The following is an 18360-nucleotide window of genomic DNA, read 5'->3' as shown; positions in this document are numbered from 1 at the left end:
AAACTAACTTATTACTACATTTAAGCATCAAAGCAATAAATTTCTTATAGCTGGCATTTTCCTGGGACCCAAACAGATCTTCCCTTCTTTCTGTTAATTTTTAGTAACTGTTATCTCTTGCTTTTTCCTGTCCTTGAACATCTGCAGGATGGGGGGGGGGGGGGGAGTGAACCTCTCCTCTCCCTTTCTTTCTTGGCATTACATCTTTTAACTGTTTTATTATTATTTTCAAATATTAATTACTGTATCAATATTGATTACTGTTTCAATTTTGCATGAATCATACCTATTTACCACATCACTTAACCACATTTTCTCAAATTAAACTGAGATTCTACAGAAACTCTACTGCATTTATCATCCTAAAGTTTCAACTTATTATGCAGCCACTACACAAGTCTTGAGACTTTTTTTTCCTCTGAGTTGTAAGAAATACAGACCTGGAGCTTTACTCTAAGTGTAGTAGTTTCACTGTTTCTTAATCCTTTTGGGTTTTCCTTCCAGAAGGAGATCTTCTGGCTTGTGTCTTGTCTCTCTTGAGTAGTTTCTGTGTTCTGTGCATTTTTTCAATCAGGTTTTCAATTCCATATTACCTTTACCCTTCTGGAAGTTTTGGCAAGACCCTCTGGTTAAAACATGTGCTGTTCTGTTGATTTCATCTGTCTGCTTGTACACGCCAAGGAGAACTAGTTCGTTTCATTTCATACGGGAAACTGTGCCACTGATTTTTTTTGCAATTTCCAATGCCAATTACATTGTCTGCATTACTGAGCTTGGATCCCAGACAGATCCTTGCAGTCTGCTTGCTTTTGCTTAACATCGACTTTAGGCATGTGAGGTCTGTGAACTGCTATTAACCATGGCATTCTTGTTAAAATATGACTTTCCTCAGCCCACACTTAACTGCTGCACAATTAAAACAAATCTTTGTGTTCTATGTTTTACAGTGGTGCTGTCAGACCATCAGAAATGAAATATAAATTCTTCTAAAATAAGCTATATATATGACAGAAAAATGCGCTACCGTGTTTCACATAACCACATGGTTGAATTGAAAAATATATTGACTTGAAAAATATATATGGCCTTTTTTATAATCACCATCTAACAATTTTTTTTTTTTTCCATTCAGAGCATACTGTTTTTCTAGAGGCTGTGAATTCATGGTCCTCTCCCAAGACTTCTGCGCAGAAAAGCCAATTCATTTGCTATGAGCACATGAAGCAGATTTCAGGTGAAGGTCCCTTTGGACCGTGTGGTGACAAGCACCGCACAATTGCAGAACATTCACGCTTCCATTGGGCGCGGGGTACAGACTGGTGCGAAGCCCGGCGAGACTGACAAATGAGGCCTAAGCACCAGGGTTTGCCCACTGAAGTCCTGATTTCACGGCACACTGAATGAAGGCAGCAGCCCCACCATGGGCCCAGCTAAGCTGTGGTCAGGCTGACACAGTTTAGTCCAGCCCAGAGCAGGCAATGAAGTATCCAGGTGTACATGAGGATGTCCTCGACCCTCCCTGCCGTGTGAGGTGAGGGGTCTGATGGTTTCGACAGGAGCCTCACCCTTCCCACTGTGGACCAGAGCAGTGTCTTGTGGGATGCTCACTTCCAACCCTCTCAAGCTGTGCCCGACGGGCAAAAGCAGGGCCACCGTATCAGCGGCCATCCACCCTGGGCTGCCTGCAGTGTCCCCTGCTCCTCCGTGATGCTCCACGCATCCATTTCCCCACAGATTCCCAGCCGCCGCCGTGAGACACCTCTCCCTCTCCCTCTCTCTCCATTTTCACACTCCACCCACTTTTTGCTTTCTTTCTCCATCTCTGCCACCGTCTCTCTCCCTCTCTGGACTTGTCTTTATTTGGCACTCCCGGAAGCCGCTGGGCATTGCTCTCCCTGCCTGCCCGGGCAGCTGATGTGACTGACTGACACCGGCTCCCGCTGAGGAGGAGGAGGAGAAGGAGGAGGAAGAGGAGGAGGAGGAGGAAGGAGAGCAGCGGCGAGGCGAGGGAGGGGGGGAGCGAGTGTCCGGCCGCGGATTTTCGTTGCAGAGAGGAGGGGGGAAAAAAAGGCTACGCGGGTCATCAAAACAGGTAACTCAAGAGCAGGCGGCGGCGGGAGGGGCGGGATGCCGGGAGCGGCCCGACCCCCTGGCCCCGGGCAGGCGCGGCCGGGCCCGCGGGTGCGCTCCCGCCGGTGGCGGCGGCAGGAGCGGCCTCAGCGGACATCTTGGGGACGGGGGAAAGTGATGTGGGGGCGACTCCGGGCTCGGCCGGGGGTGGCGGGGCGGCAGAGTTATTCCTTGGGCGTGCAGTGCTCTGGAGGTATCTGGGTCAGGGACCCGCGCTGCCCCTCGACTTCCCTCTTGTCACCTGCGCCGGCCTGCGCACGGGAAACCTTACCCTCCCTGCCTCCCTCCCTTCCCCCGGGTGCTGAGGGGAAGGGAGTAATCTGGGCTGGGAGAGGGGAGACCCGAGCGAAATACCACGGCATGCGAGGGATCCTCTTTGGGGCCGAAGGCGGATCTCCTCCGCCGAGCCCCCCGTCAGCGCAGGGAGCGACTCCGAGGGGGCTTTCGGCTGCGGCCCAGTCCCCGCCCCGGGTCCCGGCAGCGGACGGGTTATTAAAAATGCCCTCGGCTTGTTTGTGCAGACCTGGCTGTCAAGCGGTGCCGGTGCTGAACTCTCCTAATCAGCGTAAGATGATCTAATTCTGAGGCAGGCGGCTGTAGTGCCGCTGGGTGTTGGGGCGCCGAGCCCTTGGATCCCCCTGCCCTTGGAGCCCTTGGAGCCGGAGGTGTGTGTGTGGTGGAGGTGGCCGAAGAGCCCGCAGGTTTAACCCAGAAGAAAGGGTTAAATAGCATCTTAGGGTGAGCGACCTAAAGGCGTAATATATACCTTTACATAAAAATACGTAAAGGATACTTCAAATACAGGTAGCTTTCAGAGGGGGCGAGAGGAAGGTAGAAGTGAAGCCGAGGTCCTGCATTTTGCAGTATCTTGACATCAGGAGCACTCCTCCAGAGACGCAGCCAGCACAGAGCCGAGAAGAACTTGTTGTGACCTCACCCAAAAATGTGCAATCTGTCCTTTGCTTTGGGGATTGATGTAGATTTGTATCTTGGCATTACAGCATGAATACTGAGGATTTTTATCAAGTAGAATTCAGATTTTGTAATGTGTAGGGGCAGTCTTAAAAAACAGACCATCTGGTGAAGAAAGCTTTTTTTATATACCCTACCTAATTGTTTTTTGAGTGATGGAAAATGTCAGAAAAAAACCCTTCACAGAGGCCAGTCCATTTGGAAGTAGTTGGAAGGGATCTGTTTAGCAGGGGATCTGAGTGGGATAAACCTGCAGATTTTATAAATTTGTTTCTAAGCCAGGCAAAAGTGACAGTGGTTTATGGACTACCATGTTTCATTGTTTTGTGAAATTGTAATGAGAAGACTCATCCTACTTCAGAAATGTAACTGGAAAAATAATTTAGAATAGTAACATGGTAGATGGAATGAGTTGGAACTCAGTACAGTACTCTCAAATATGGCTTTTTAAGACATTACTGTGATACCCTAATTCTTGTGCAAATTTTATCCTAGCATTTCCTTTTAATTGCTTATTATGCAAATGATAGTAAACTTTTTTCTGGTTTTATGCATTTTCAGTAGCAGGATTTCATAATACTGGCTCTATTTTGAGCAAGTTTGCACAAAAACAAAGGCAATCTACCTTCTGTAACAATGCCAGGCACATACAACAATATGGTCTTTTTGGTCTTGAGCTTAACAAAAATGCAAGTCTTCTGAATACTCCTATGATTCCTTTGTGTCTTTCCCCTTGAATGCTGCTCAGATGTGGAAGGTGGACAGGCAGAACTCCGAACTTAATGAATAAAATATGTTTTCTCAATTAAATAAAAATGAAGAGGATGTGCATTATTTACTATAATGGTAGAACCAACCTCTGACATGTTTTCATTATTCTTTGTCAGCTGTGGCTCTCACTTCAATGGAGAAAAGTGCTTCTTATTATACCATAAGGAGCAAGGGTACTAAGATTACATGTATTAAATTCCCTCCCATCATTAGATATTCTGATCCCACTGTATCATTTTTATTGTCCATGCAAAATACATTGGGCACCCTAAGTTTAAAAAAAAAAAAAAAGTCATTAAAATTCACCCAGGTCCAAAATTCTTGGTAATCTGAATTAGCAGATACTGGGAAAGTAAGAGTGAGTAAGGAGGACTGAAAACCAGGCAACTTGTATTCAACTCTCAGGCTCAATGTTGACTTGCAACATCACCTGAACAGAGTCAGATAATCTCTGCTTTAATCTGTGGCCTATCAGTGGCAATAAAGTTGCAATTGGTTTGAACTCTAGGGAGAGAAATGATGAACTGCCAAATATGTTAAAGAATATTCTTAGTGGTTCTGCACGAGTTCTAACATCACGTGCATCAACAGCAAACTCAGTAGCTGCAGCTGCTGCCTACTGGAACATCTGACTATATGAAAGAGAACATTCTGTGCTTATTGGGGCAGACCAAAGAAACACCCATGATAGATAAGGCATACATTTTTTGCAGTTATTCTTCTGCTTTATTATGAACTGGTTAAAGGATTTTGCCTGATAAAGTACCCTGGATATTTAAAAATAATTTAAATTCCTTTTTCTAAATTTTCAAGTGCATCTTTTGCAGTAGAGGGAACAAATGGGAACGTGTCATTTTCATGTGGTACGGAGTCCACTCCAGTTGCTTACATAATACTTCAAACTCTAGAGATTCAGCTCTTCAGAATATCACTGCTAACAACTATACCAGATTAGCGACACCTTTACTAAGCACTGTATGCTGAAGTGACAAAAGCATGCGTGAGCACAGCTGCATCTATGGCAATGATTATGCTGATTCAGATGCTTCATCAAGAGTAGGGAGTGTGGAGCTTCTTAAATCTCTGTGACCACTGTCACCATTTAGCAAGACTTTATGGCACAGACACCACTAGAGTCTACACATACTGCCTACTGCTGCGTTAATTTCACCTGTATACTTAAGGTATTCTGACTAGCAGTTTCAGGGACTTTTTGTTATTTAAAAGGTCCCATTCAGACTACTTTCCTGAGTATATGCTAATGGCAATTGCTTTGTCTGGCCCACAACTTTTCAGGGAACAGCAAGCAAAATAGGTTGCTTGTAGAATTCCAAATACCAGTAGTATGCTGGGAATTAAAGCCTTAATGCTTTTGTGGGCTATATAAAAAATTGAAACAGGAAAATGCTCAATTACATAATTAAATAGTGGCACATTTTTCCAAGATCTGCTCAGATCCTAAGCTTTAAGCTATGTTTTGTATTAGTTTAAATATTTAATTAATTGCTCTTTGGAAGGAATGCAAAGAATCATTTACATTTCTGCGCATAATCTGTCATTGTCTAGAAACAGCAGACTAATTCACCTAGAGCTCTGGGTCCTCTAAAGCAACAGCCACCCTCAAAAAGGCTGACTTTTACAAGCCTCTAGGGTAGGTCCAGTTTGATTGCTCTGTGTTTAGCAAGACCTCACGCTGAAATACAGGAGGGATAGACAGTTAAATGTCTAAGATCTTGTATGTGAGCAGGTTGTATGGATTATCATTAAAGCTTAGGACCTCTTAAGCAGTAACCAGGTTATATCCAGAAATAAAGGTCTGTTTTAGTAGCAGCTGGCCCATTTCATCCTGAATCAGAAGCAAAGGCACAAATTGTAATGCCAGCAGTATTGCAAAATCAGTGGGATGAGTTTTAGAATGGGATGCATGAAGACCTTAAGTTTTTGTGACCAGTAAAGATCCCAATTGAGCTGCAGAGCAGAGGGAGGACTCATGGCAAAAGGTTTGCTTACGCTCCGTTGGCTGCTGCTGTGCTGGAGGAAGAGCCACTGGCTACGGGCTGAGTGGAGCAGCCATGATGAGCCTGAGACCATCAGACACAGATTGCAGCAGAGTGTTCTGGTAAGAGCAGGAACACTTGCAAACTTGGCTGAAATCAAGCCCAACTATTCAGGCTTCAACATAATATGGATATGCATGAGAAGTAGGGTGTGGAAGTTTTGTGAAAGGCCACCAGCACAGCAAACAAAACTTTTACAAACCTTGGTACTGAATAACTCTAGTCTTTTCTTCAGAAGTAATTTCACAGTTTCTGTTTTTAGAGCTTGCAATACCTTTCACTTAGTTTTAACTCCCTCCTTTGTTTTTTTCCTTTCACATCCTGGAAGTACTGAAACATTTGTACTTTGGAATTTACCCTTTCAGAGAGTTCACATTTACCCTTTCAGGGAGTTCAAATTCAATTTGTTTGGAACCATAGCATAAAGATCTTACTGTTCAGTTATTATGAACTGCACTGAAGCACTTGAATAAAATCAATGCCTGCATACAGTATTTTCTCGGTTCAGTAATTGGACTTGTGACAGGTAATTAAATGGCTTGTAAGGCCTTTAGGATGCTTGATTACATGAAGAGCACAACACTAATATCTAGTAAATGAGGTGGCTAAGAACACTGCATTTCTGTTGATTGCACAGATACTAAAACTCGTACACTTCATTTGAGGGAGAGAAGAAAATAAGTCCAATACAAAGACCATGAGCAGTGGTGACATGAAAAGTGAGCATAAAAGGAATAGGAGAATGTACTTAGAAAGTGGGTTGCCTTGGTTATTTTAAGTCAATCATGCTTACACAAACTGTCAAGCAGTCTTGACTGCTTCAGTATATCATTAAATAATGAACTCGCTCTTTGTGATCACAAAATTCATGACAGTCAAAATTATTCAGCAAGGGATAGAAGCTCTTCACAGAACTTCCCAATAATTAGGAAGTGAACTGATACTCCAGGAGATACTAAGCAAATACATGAACACATGCCATATTTTAAAGAATTCATATTAAATTATCAGAGGCCTACTTGCAGTCCATGTTGTTATTATTACATTGACTTGTAGACATACAGCTTGATGTGTGCAGTTACCCATATTATGGGACTAAACTGGGATGTGATAAGAAATCTAAAATGCATCAACAGTCAGAGGTATTTGTCAAAACAGAGATTGGTTTATGATGCAAGTTTTACAATTTTTTCTGAACAGTGGCATGAATAAAGGGTTCTGTTCTTTTTCAACATGGTTTTGTAGACAGCAGCCTGATCACTAGGAGAGGGAGAAAAGCAGAGGAAGAGCCAGAATGCAAACAGAAAATTATGCTTTGTGGTACCAACAGCATAAGGCCAGACAAAGGAAAACACTTGGGTTAAATGGGAGAGATTCAACATGAACCTGCTTTTACTTCTATGCAAATGTTTTTTTGCTTATAAAAAGTAGCCCTTTAAAAACACAGAGGTTAGGCCAAAGAAAGAAGTCCACACACAAGATAGTTGATGTAGCACACTCTTATGCACAGCCATAAGGGACTCATTTTATAGCATAACAGTGGCTTTAACACACAGAGTGAGCTACAGACAGAAATATTTTATGACGAGTATGCTAGAGTCAGCCAAGACTTCAGATCAACTTAATAGTGAAAATGGCACATTCATGCACAAAAAGCAAAAGTCATACAGACATTTTTGTCTTTTTTGCTATTTCAGTTATAACTGTCCATTTTAACAAAAAAAAAGTCAAAATTCTAATACTGTTTGATATACAAAACTAAATATTTTAACTAGGTTTAAAAATTAATTAATTCTCTATACTTCAGAATTAATTGCTCCCAAATGAGGTTGTAGTAGATTTAGGGGTGAAACAATAAAAAAGGCTCTGATTTGAAACTCAAATCATTCTTCTCACACAGGGCCTTACTGAGAGGTCTTCTGGTTTAATCCAAATTGACATCAGTTTGAGAAGACTCTGTTTACATTCCTCCCCTACAGCTAATGGAAAACAAAATACAAACCATACAAGGTAATGTTCCTATTGGTCTACCAACACATACTTTCTTCTCACCACCGTTCCCTTTGCATTCTCTGCCCAGAATCTTTTGTGATAGCAACCCAAAGAATTTCAAGTGCTCCTTCTTACCACCCACCCAGTACTGAGCTGCTTCCAAGCTCTATCTGGGAATGAGGAACTCCAGAGACCCCAAGCCAGAGGGGTTCTGAACAAGAATGGGATGCAGCAGGAATTTGGGTCTCATGGCAAAGGTGGCAAAGAGACTGCTTCCTCAAAACAGCTTGGATTTTTTAGGTGTTCGAATGATGATATAGGAAAAAGAGCCATTTCAGACCCAGGCTGTCTGTGTTTGTGTCAGAAATGAAGTGCTGTAAGATGCTTTTGTAATTTGAGGGGATGTTCAGGAATGCATTTCTCCTCCCTTGATGTATGTTGACATAAATTGTACAGAGGAACTCTCAGAGGACACGGTGCTGTAGATCTATGAAATGTTCCTGACTGGCTTTCTGATAGCACCAGCTGGCAATCTGGGGAGGTGTGTATTTTATTTAATATCTTGGTAGCAATTTATTAAAAGATTAAGAGAGAAAGCACATGTGCAAGGTGCTGTACTTCCAAGGACAGTGTGATTTTCCACTTCCAAGGCAGTGCAGCAATGGTGAATACAATTAATATGCACATTGCTGCCTGTATTCTGGTTTAGGCATCTGCCCTTTTTTTGAATAGAGAGGAAATCCAAATCTGACATGTAGGATATCAGATGATGTGCATGAGTGAGACCTGGCATCAATTTTCAGATGCTAGATGAATTTGGAAGAACTGGTACTGAGTGGGCCAGGGGAGGAAAGCGAATAAATTAACAGGACATTTCTTTTCCTTTCAAATTAGTAGAATGCTAGAAAATAAAAAAAACTGTGGAACTTTGTATTCTGTCTCTTGCTGATCTTTGTGAGAATCATTTCATGCTTTACAAGGTAGCACCACTCCTTTGTTCAAAACTCCATTTTTACATGCCTGGTATGTCAACATATGGGGTTTCCCCTTTATGCTGCTGTACTGCTTTTCCCTGTGCATTCATTACAACTTGTTTCTTCTTGAAGATGGAGCAATATAGTCCTCTGTTGTAAGTCACATACAGTAGTAACAGGAATAGTATGTGTGTGTTTTGACTTACAGTTTGGTGTTTGGGATCAGTATGTCAGGAAATTCTAGTCTACAGCCAAGTTTTTTTCCCCGATAATAGATAAATGGTGCTTTGAAACAGCTGGGGAGGAAAGCAGTGATCTCCCAAGGCCTGTCAATAAGAAGAAATCCACTCTTTGAGTTTCAGCATGCTTTCTTCTACATGGTTTTGGCTTTACTTCTTTTGTGGAAGAAATGACAGATGGTAGTACTACCACATGCCTTTAGCACTCCCAAAAAAGATACCACTAACAGTAAATAGGGCAGAGCTGTGGATCTTCTGTCTTGATTTTGTGCCCAAGAGACGGTTACCAATGTTGTGTTTAAATGATTTGTCAGTAGATGTGTGTTAACACCTTTCCTCACTCTTAGGTGACCTTACTTTCAGTGAAGGACAGTGTTCTTCACCAGGAGAGCAACTGGATAAGGATTATATGGGAGTTAAAGCATTGTTATTTTTGACTCTTTACAGGTGGTCAGCATCAGCTCTGGGTAAAGATACATGGTTAACCCTGATAATCACTTCAAATCTTTAATTAAAATCCTGACAGGTGAGATAGAGAGTCTGTCTTGAAGTAAAAACACATTTTATGAGAGTGGAAGCATGCCACAGACATATTTGCATCCTCTTTTCTTTAATGTGCAGAGATTTAATTTGACACTGTAAGTAGACCAATCTTATTATTTATTTATAATATAAGCTCTGATGCTGTATCATGGCAGATAGTATCTTCAGAGTCAAGCTTTGCCATTTGTATTCTGATTCCTTTTGAGCTGTGGCTTTGTGGTGTCTCTTTGACCAGGCAAAGTGCAGTGTGGAATAAGTAATCAGATAAACAGCTGAATATAGGCCAAGAAAATGCTGAAGCGTGTCATAACATGAGCCAAATATGTAAATCTCAATGTATGGGCAAACATGTCAGTGTTTAGATTGAGAATGGATGAAGAGAGTTTTCATGCTATTGTTCAGTGGATGTTTAGAACAGTAACTTGAATTGCTGTGTTGTTTGTAAGGTAGATAACACTGTGTCATTTAATGGTAAAGAGAGGTGTAAATGTAAGATTTGAATATGTACAATTGATTGCTCTTTTAGTGTTATGGACAGTAATCACAAAAATGTTTTTGCACTTTATTCATACATGACAGGCATAACTGTGTGTTTTCTTATGTGCATGTACATATATGTATAGAAATAGATGGAAATACCATGTACTCATGGTTATATAAATCTACAGATAAAAAGGTAGACGGTGTAAAAATGACGATTATTGAGTGTAATATTCTATATAAAAAGAATAGAAACCTGACATCCCTAATATTAGGGTAAAAACAGTTTCTACATCTGTTTAAAGACCCTGACAATATATTATTCTATGATTGTTGGTGATGCCTGCTTTTGGAAGAACGTTGTAGTTCTCCAGTTAATGGGACTAGAATAAGACAGTGACCAATATAGTGAGTAAAAGGCTATGTGGTAGCAGGAAGGTATTGCATAAAAAGATCCTTCAGGTTTTTGAGCTGGGTTATTCCCCTGAACTTCTGACACCACAATGTGTAGTTTTGCTGCCTTACAGAAGGTCATTTATTGGGTAATACATTAGAAGTCTGCTCATTTGTGAGACTCCTCAGACCTCCTGGTGTGTGCACTCAAATCATTGAGTTTGTCATCAAACAGTCGGATTCTTTCACAGGCAAAATCGGGCTGAAGAGGCCAAAAAGTAACAGGTCCTCCATAGAAGTTTGTGCATAATTTTTGTGACATTTGATGACATCATCAAGGAAAATTTTAAGGCAAATGAAAAAAACTCAACTTACTAGACTGTATCTTTACATAAAAAAACAGGTGCTATACTAAAAAAATATTTTAAAATACTGATGAAATTAGTTGACTGTATGCTATGTTATGTATTAGTATGCTATGTTACACCATCCAAACTTTAGAGTGATTGAAAACAGAACTTTTAAAATAGACACTATTTTAGGCTTTTATGTAGTAGGGTAAAATGTGAAAAGAATGTACTCATAATATTTTTTAGGATTAACAGTGCTTTGTTTTAAGAAAAAATTTAATATTCTCATAAAAGTTTGAATATTTCAGAAGCTCCTCTGATCCATTCATCTCATTCCTGCCAATATATTTGTAACCTTACAAAAATTTAAGGTGTGTTTTTTTAAAGTGAATTGATTTTTCAAACAGAATAGTGTGCATTTTGCAGTATAAAGAAAGTACATTGCCAGTGGGTGAAGAAAGGTGATCCCACCCCTTTGCTCTTCACCTGACTGAACTCTTAGGTCAGGTCAAGAATACAAGCAGTTCTCATGGATAACTCACCTGGCATGGTGAGCTGTCTCCTGTTCTGAAAGCAGCCCTGGTTCTGCAATACTGTGCTTGGATAAATACAGATTCACCTAAATGGACTCATTACATGACTAATGAGCCCTGGTGAGGTCACACCTGGAGTGCTGTGTCCAGTTCTGGGCTCCTCAGCACAAGGGAGACCTGGAGCTCCTGGAGCAGGTCCAGTAGACAGATGCAAAGCTGACCAAGCAAGTGGAGCATCTCTTCCATGAGGAAAGGCTGAGGGAGCTGGGCCTGTTCAGCCTCAGGAGGCAGCTGAGGGGGGACCTCATCAATGTCTATCAGTATCTGAAGGGAGGGTGCCCAGAGGGCAGATCCAGGCTCTTCTCAGTGGTGCCCAGCAATAGCACAAGAGGCAGTGGGCAGCAGCTGATGCCCAGATGTTCCACCTGAATACGAGGAAGAACTTCACTGTGCAGGTGACCAAGCACTGGAACTGGTTGCCCAAAGGGATTGTGGAATCTCATTCACTGGTGATATTCAGGAACTGTCTGGATGCAATCCTGTGCTATGTGCTCTGGGATGACTACTTGAGTGGGAAGGTTGTACCAGATGACCCCTCTGAGGTCCCTTCCAACGTGACCCATTCTGTGATAAGAGAAGAGAGCCCCTCTGAATTTTTACACTGTTCATGTGCATCCTGTTTAATGTCATCCTCCTTGGGGATTTGATTTTTTAATTTAATATAAATAGGAAAACTCCATAAATTCCAAACAAAACTTTCTCACAATAATGATTCTTTCAAGGATTTCGTGCTGTAAAATCTTCTGCTTCACTTTTAGGTCAAACACAAACCTCAGTACATTGATAAAGTCTGAAAGTCCCACCCTGTTTGAAAGGCAGCATGACTCAGAGTACAAGAGCTTTGCACGTGTTTCCACAGTCCTAGTAGCTAATTTCCTCTCATGCTTAAAATTTTAGTAGAAAAATATAACTGTATTTTACTAATAAGAATTAGTAGTACTTGTTTGTAAATGAAAACATTTATTTCCATGGTACTTTACTTATTAATTATAATATTTAGGCACTCTGCACTGGCTGTGGAGACACTGAAGCAGCAATGTTTAGTTTGGTTGCTGAGTGTTGCATAGTGGTGCATTTTATTGGAATCTGCTATTAGGCTTTAATATCTCTGCAATACTAGCAGGCTGTTCTTTAGGAACTAATACATTTACACTTGTGTTCCATGTCTGCCTAACTATTCTAGTCTCTGAGCCATAGAGGATTCAATGTCTTGTGGAAGAACACCACAGGATGATGGCCCCAGAGAGCCTCTGACTCGCTGCTTATTCCCCTGTTGCTCCTGCCTTTGCACATCCCGGTGCTGGGCAGGGGATGCAGCCTGGTGTGGGGGCTGGGCTGGAAGTGGCCACAGGGAGCATGTTAATCAAGAGCCATCATCACCACATGCACCCCTTGCCAAATGTCACTTATCAGGATCAAACACTCCCAACCTTCAGTGGGGAACATGTACCTTAAACTCGCTCTATTAAATGATAGGGGATTTAATCATAGCTTTGCCTTTGCTTATATAACTTTCTCACTCTGTATGGTATACAGCACTTTCTTCCCAAGAGATTGGCCAATATTCAAAAATGTCAATGCCTACACTGCCTCACATGTAAGAGAGTAGATAATCACATTGTGAAGAAAGAAGGCAATGTGTGAGTTGTTAAAAATGTAACCTAATTTCTATTTAATCTTAAACCAAAAGCACTGCAGCAGTACTGCACAAGCAGGCCTCTGAGGGGTTTTTTCCTATCCAAACGTTAATCAGCATATGATTTTAAAAGCTTGGGAAACACTGGTTCATATCGGGTGCTTCTGTAAGAAAAAAACTGATGGTAAATCATATAAGAAAAATAAACTGGAGATCTTCTTGGATTTTTGTGTAGTCTTCAGTCAAGTGGCTGGGTGCTTCTAGATAGTATAAAAGACCGAGGCAAATTTCAGAATGAACCTTTTCAAAAATCTGTGAGTATTAATTGTGTCTGTATTTTAGTCTCTGTAAATGCTGACTCAAATCATTGTAGGCATAAGATTTTACCAATTACTTTTATGACTATTCCAGTTGTTTCAGTATCTGGCTGGGAGCATATATTTGCATTTTGTCATAAGCTGTTCACGTGCAGACAGTTGAAAGGTACACTAGCAGTGGTTGGAACCTGCTACTTAGAAGGAAGAGCCAGAATTGAGTGCTGATCCCTGCTGACAAAGAAGCAACTTACCCTTGAGAGCTGCTTCACTGCAAATGTTTATGTGCCAGAAAGACAGTGCTTAAAAAATGAGAGTTTTACCATAAAAGAAAAAGCCACAAGATGAACAGAACTGCAGCATGAAGCAAGGGCTTTACTGAGAGGGGTCTAACACTGTTTCTATCATAATGATTTTTTTCAGAATGGCAGAGACTCATGGCTTGATGGAGAGATTGGAGAAAGCAGTGACTCGACTTGAATCATTGTTTTCAGATTCACACAGATCTGGTGGAATGGAGTGTGATGGCATCAATGGAGTCAATGGAAGTAAGTATGTTATTTTGAAGTACCATCTCTCTGTTATTAAAAAATTACAAATAATGTATATGTTTGTCTTCTAAGAGGGAATGTGATCCCACCTCCTATAAATTCTGTATCAAAATTAAAAAATTTTAAAAATTATTTAGAAATACCATGTGACAAGCTTAGTAGCATGCACAATTCTAAACTAATATGGCCTAGAAAATTAATGATTTTACTGTTTTTTTAATATACTGTCCATGTCTTAAGCTTTATTACTTTTTCCATTTTAGCAATTATATTTACAACTTATATCATTGTAAATAACTCCCCTGGTGAAGATGTCTGCTTGAGCCCAATTAGCAGAAGAAATGAGACATCCCCTAAATGTGCAGCATAAATATTCCTGTAGAAGTCACCAATGTAACTATTGATTTGCCAACTCTCTCTGGATTTCACAGTGCAGACCCACTTAATTTGTTTAACATCCTTAATCAAACATGAGTTTGTCTGGAAACATTTACTCACTATAAATCCATGGCTTTACATTCTTACCTCTTGAGCTCTCTGTTCTCAAGTGGCTCTCCAAAGCACTACAGTGGAGAATATACAAAAAAAAGCTTGTTCTTTGTCTACTTATATCATATCATATCATATCATATCATATCATATCATATCATATCATCATATTTTCTTGTGCCTTAATTTTGTGGTACCTGAAGTTATAGGCTAAATAACTTTACATATGTGGTATTTCTAAATATGATGGAATAGAAGTGCTCTTTCCTTTCTCCAAAACTTCTTTTTTTGTCCAGAACCCCAATATGCATCTCTTTATTAGCTTCATGTTCATTGCTTTCTGTATTCCTTGCCCTTTCTTGCATTCTTCATAGAAGAGCACATCCCAGCATGGACTCAGCTGCTGTACAGAAGCTGCAGGACACATCTGAAGTTGCAGGCAGTTTCCTTTACTGACACAGCAACAAGTGAAGTGTGTGAGGTGCTGTGTTGTCCCCTATGCCAGCTGACACATGTGAGGGATTTTCCCTGCACCCTTGTGTGCCATGGGCCTGCACACTGGCAGCTGCTGTGGGGCAGCTGACTGAGAGCAGTGTGTTTCTGTGGCAGGAAAGGAGCATCTTGCAGCAGCCTTCCATGGCAGATGAGTTAGCCAGACACAGAAAGCTTCACTAAAAAAAGTGCTTGCAGTCCAGAGAGAACCTAGGCAGCTAGCAAACTGTAGCAAAGTCAGGAGAAATATCCATATACAAACTGACAAATAAATCAATCACCACTAGGAATTGTGCAATTCTCAATGAATTTAGTAATGTAATGAGTCCATTTAGGTGAAACTGTATTTATTGCAGAACCAGGGCTACTTTCAGAACAGAAGATAACTCACCATGCCAAGTACTTCCATGAAAACTGCTTGTATTCTTGACCTGACCTAAGAGCTCAGTCAGGTGAAGAGATTCACCCCCCAGGGAACCAGAGCCTGAACGCCCCAGCAGATCCCTAGAAGAAACCAACTGAGAAGCCTTGTTGAAGTGTGATTATAAAATACACCCACTGGGAGACTGCAGTAAGAAGCTGAGATGAGCAGCACCATGGGGTGCTTGCCAGGCTGCATGATGTCTCCAGGCAGAGCTGTCTCACGCAGGGACTCAGGAATTAGCTTTTGCTGGTGCAGTTGGGAAAGTCTTCAGTTTGTGTGCCTGGTATGCCTACAGTGCCCCAAACACCACTCTGTGTGCCTGTGTCACTGTGCCTCTGCAGAGGTTCACATTGCCACAGACACTGCAAAGGATCAGTCTTACAGGTATCTTCTTTCTTTTTCTCCTTCAAAACTGTCACTCAGGCCAGAGTGTGACCTTTTTAAAATCTCCAGTTGAAATGGAGGTATATTTCTTCAACCATGACCTCTATCCCCTAAAAGACCATTCCATAATTAGAGTTAATAAAAAAAAAATAACCTTGGCTTTTCAATTAGTACATTTTCAGAAACAGGATGGGAGATCTGTACCTTTACTGTTTTCCTAAAGGGCATTACAGCAGCAGAACTGCAAATAAATCATTCTGTTGCTCTGCACGGCCCACAGCAAATTCTAGTAATTGCTCCTGGGAGCGAGCTGCATTGAATAGTAAAAAATAGCATCGTTGCTTTCTAGTTCTGCATAGGAGAATTTGGTGAACTGTTATGTAAAACTCTGCTCTGAAAGGAAAATGTTACAATGAATCTTTTGGAAGAATGCACAGATTTTGAAAAAGAACATAAATGTGCTTTGGAAAGCATCTCCACAGCTAAAACCTTTTGTACATTAGGTCATTTGAGGGGTTTACACACAAACACTTAATATGGAGGAAAGCCCAGAAATTCCTCAGAATTATAGGTGAATGGCATCAAGAGAACAAAAGGAGCCTTGAAATCCCACCTAGCTGACTAACTAAATGTTCTTTTTCACACAGGCCACTGCAAACTCCAGTTGCCAGAGCCTGTCTTTTATTCTGTCATAGAGCCAGATGACTCTTGTGGAATAAAGGGGGCTTTCATAACTGTGAATTTGGACACAATTGTTATATAGTGCCAAAAGGTTAAAGCAAATTCTCTGGGGAAAGCTTGGTACCTCTTCAGAGTAATCCTCAGGCTTTATTAATGAGGGAAAGAGGCAGGGAAGAATTTTAACCTTGTTCTCTCAGATCCTACATATGTCATAGATTCACATGTGTGTCATTCATGCTGGATCTGGCAAAGGTTCTGAGCATAGACAAGACACGAGGGAGTAAAGGAAGGGTTGGAAAGCATCCAAGGAAAGATTATTTTTGCTATCTTAACAGGTACCACATAGTACTAGGTAGAAGCCAGGTGCTTAAGAAACTGAGACTGATCTGCATTTTCTGATTGTTCACCTAATCAGGAAACTGCTCTGTGTACCATATAGAAAATAGCAGCTTTATTCTTTCTTTGTAATGTATAGTATATATAAAGTCAGTAGGATATGTTGTCTGGAAGACTTGTTTGAGCTTCCTTTACCCAGTGACAGTTTCGCAAGGTGAGACAACAAAACGAGGCCATTACAAAGCCATATCTCACTGCATAAATCTACTGTCAACCCATTCCAAAGACTCTCTTACTGGGGATGGAATTGGTTGCTATTAAAAGCCACCAAACATCACAGAGCTCTTCAGGAATGGAGTAGTATAAAAATAGTTGTTAAGTACAGTGCAGGTTCTTTTTAGGGGATGATATTTGGTTAAAGTACAATAGGGGAATTTTGTTAAGAGAATTACACTCCTCAGGTCCTTTGAAGGGCTGAGAGATGTTTGTTTTAGCACATGTTATTTTAAGACAAAAGAGGCTTCCCATTGCATTATGCACAGGAAATTTTCTTACAGGTTCCTATTCAAATACTACCAAGAGCAGGATTTTTTCCTCTTCTTTCTATCTAGGACGGAAATAATTTTGCATCCTTTTTCACTGATTTCATAAATCAGAAATGAAGTTACTGAAATCTCCTCAGTTTCTATGATACATGTCCTCCATCTGCTACACATCCTATGCATTATATACTTTATGAACCCATTATAATGGAATGTTCCTCTTCTACAGGCATAGCACCATATGTGGAGGCCTTTGATAGGCTGCTGAATGGAAGTGTTGCTGAGTTTCTCAGGTACAGCAAGATTCTTGAAGGTGATGTGAAGACACATGTAAGTATTGACTCAGATTTTCCTGTGATGGTGGAAGTGTACAAGTCTTGGAATCTGTGTGATCAGCCTTGATTTCTGAGTAGAGGAGTATCTTAATAACAGAACAACCTCTTAAGTTATTAATGCTTGTAGTTGAGATCGCCTGGCATTACACACTGAGTACAGTTGGTTCGGGAATGGCACAATGTTGTGTGGATTCATAAGAAGAGATTGCTTGCCTTCTACAGCACCAAAGTTGAACACCATAAAATGCAAAATATATAAATATTCTCAGTCACAAGCAATTTGAATAGTTTTATTGGCTGCTGAGCTCTTTGCAGGACAGGAACAATTAAAAACATGTGCCAGCAAATCAGTAGTGAACAACAGGTGGGCCCAGGCAATGATATCTTCCTGTGGTTGTTTTTCTAGGCATGTGTATCATCATTCCAATTAATATAGAGATTTTGTTCTGGTTGTTTGTTTTATTACTCACATCTCTTTCATTTGTAACAATGTAGCAAACTAAAAATGATTCAGCCATTTAAATGACCTTCTGTTAAAAATATAAGTTGCATCAAGGAAGTACTATGGTATCATTTTCATGATGAGAATACTTTCTAACCTTATGATCTTAACCTTGTGATCCGAACTTGTTTGTGTTGTTTTATTTTTTTAAGCTGCTCTTCCCTAAAATGGGTGGTGATG

The 18360-nt window shown here is 40.8% G+C and overlaps 1 protein-coding gene across 2 annotated transcripts in view; it reads left to right on the top strand.

Moving 5' to 3' along the window:
* Positions 1 to 1728: 1728 nt before the first annotated feature.
* The window catches only part of CAP2 (cyclase associated actin cytoskeleton regulatory protein 2), a 68569-nt gene continuing 51937 nt past the window's right edge, over positions 1729 to 18360 (top strand). Inside the window, exons 1-3 of one of the 2 annotated variants that reach the window (XM_054285418.1) lie at positions 1729 to 2092; positions 13868 to 13992; positions 17573 to 17673. In XM_054285418.1, the coding sequence (XP_054141393.1) occupies positions 13869 to 13992; positions 17573 to 17673 (225 nt within the window). In that variant the 5' untranslated portion in view covers positions 1729 to 2092; position 13868. Of the gene's footprint in view, positions 2093 to 7847; positions 7941 to 13867; positions 13993 to 17572; positions 17674 to 18360 lie in introns of those variants that run through there. The other variant, XM_054285419.1, reaches the window with a different exon arrangement.

This window comes from Melozone crissalis, unplaced genomic scaffold (assembly GCF_028551555.1).
Source record: "Melozone crissalis strain CALT ecotype California unplaced genomic scaffold, PUWL_Pcris_2 ptg000042l_1, whole genome shotgun sequence".
Classification (NCBI taxonomy): Eukaryota; Metazoa; Chordata; class Aves; order Passeriformes; family Passerellidae; genus Melozone; species Melozone crissalis.
The sequence above is the reverse complement of the archived record's forward strand: the minus strand, read 5'-3'. Positions and strand labels throughout refer to the sequence as shown.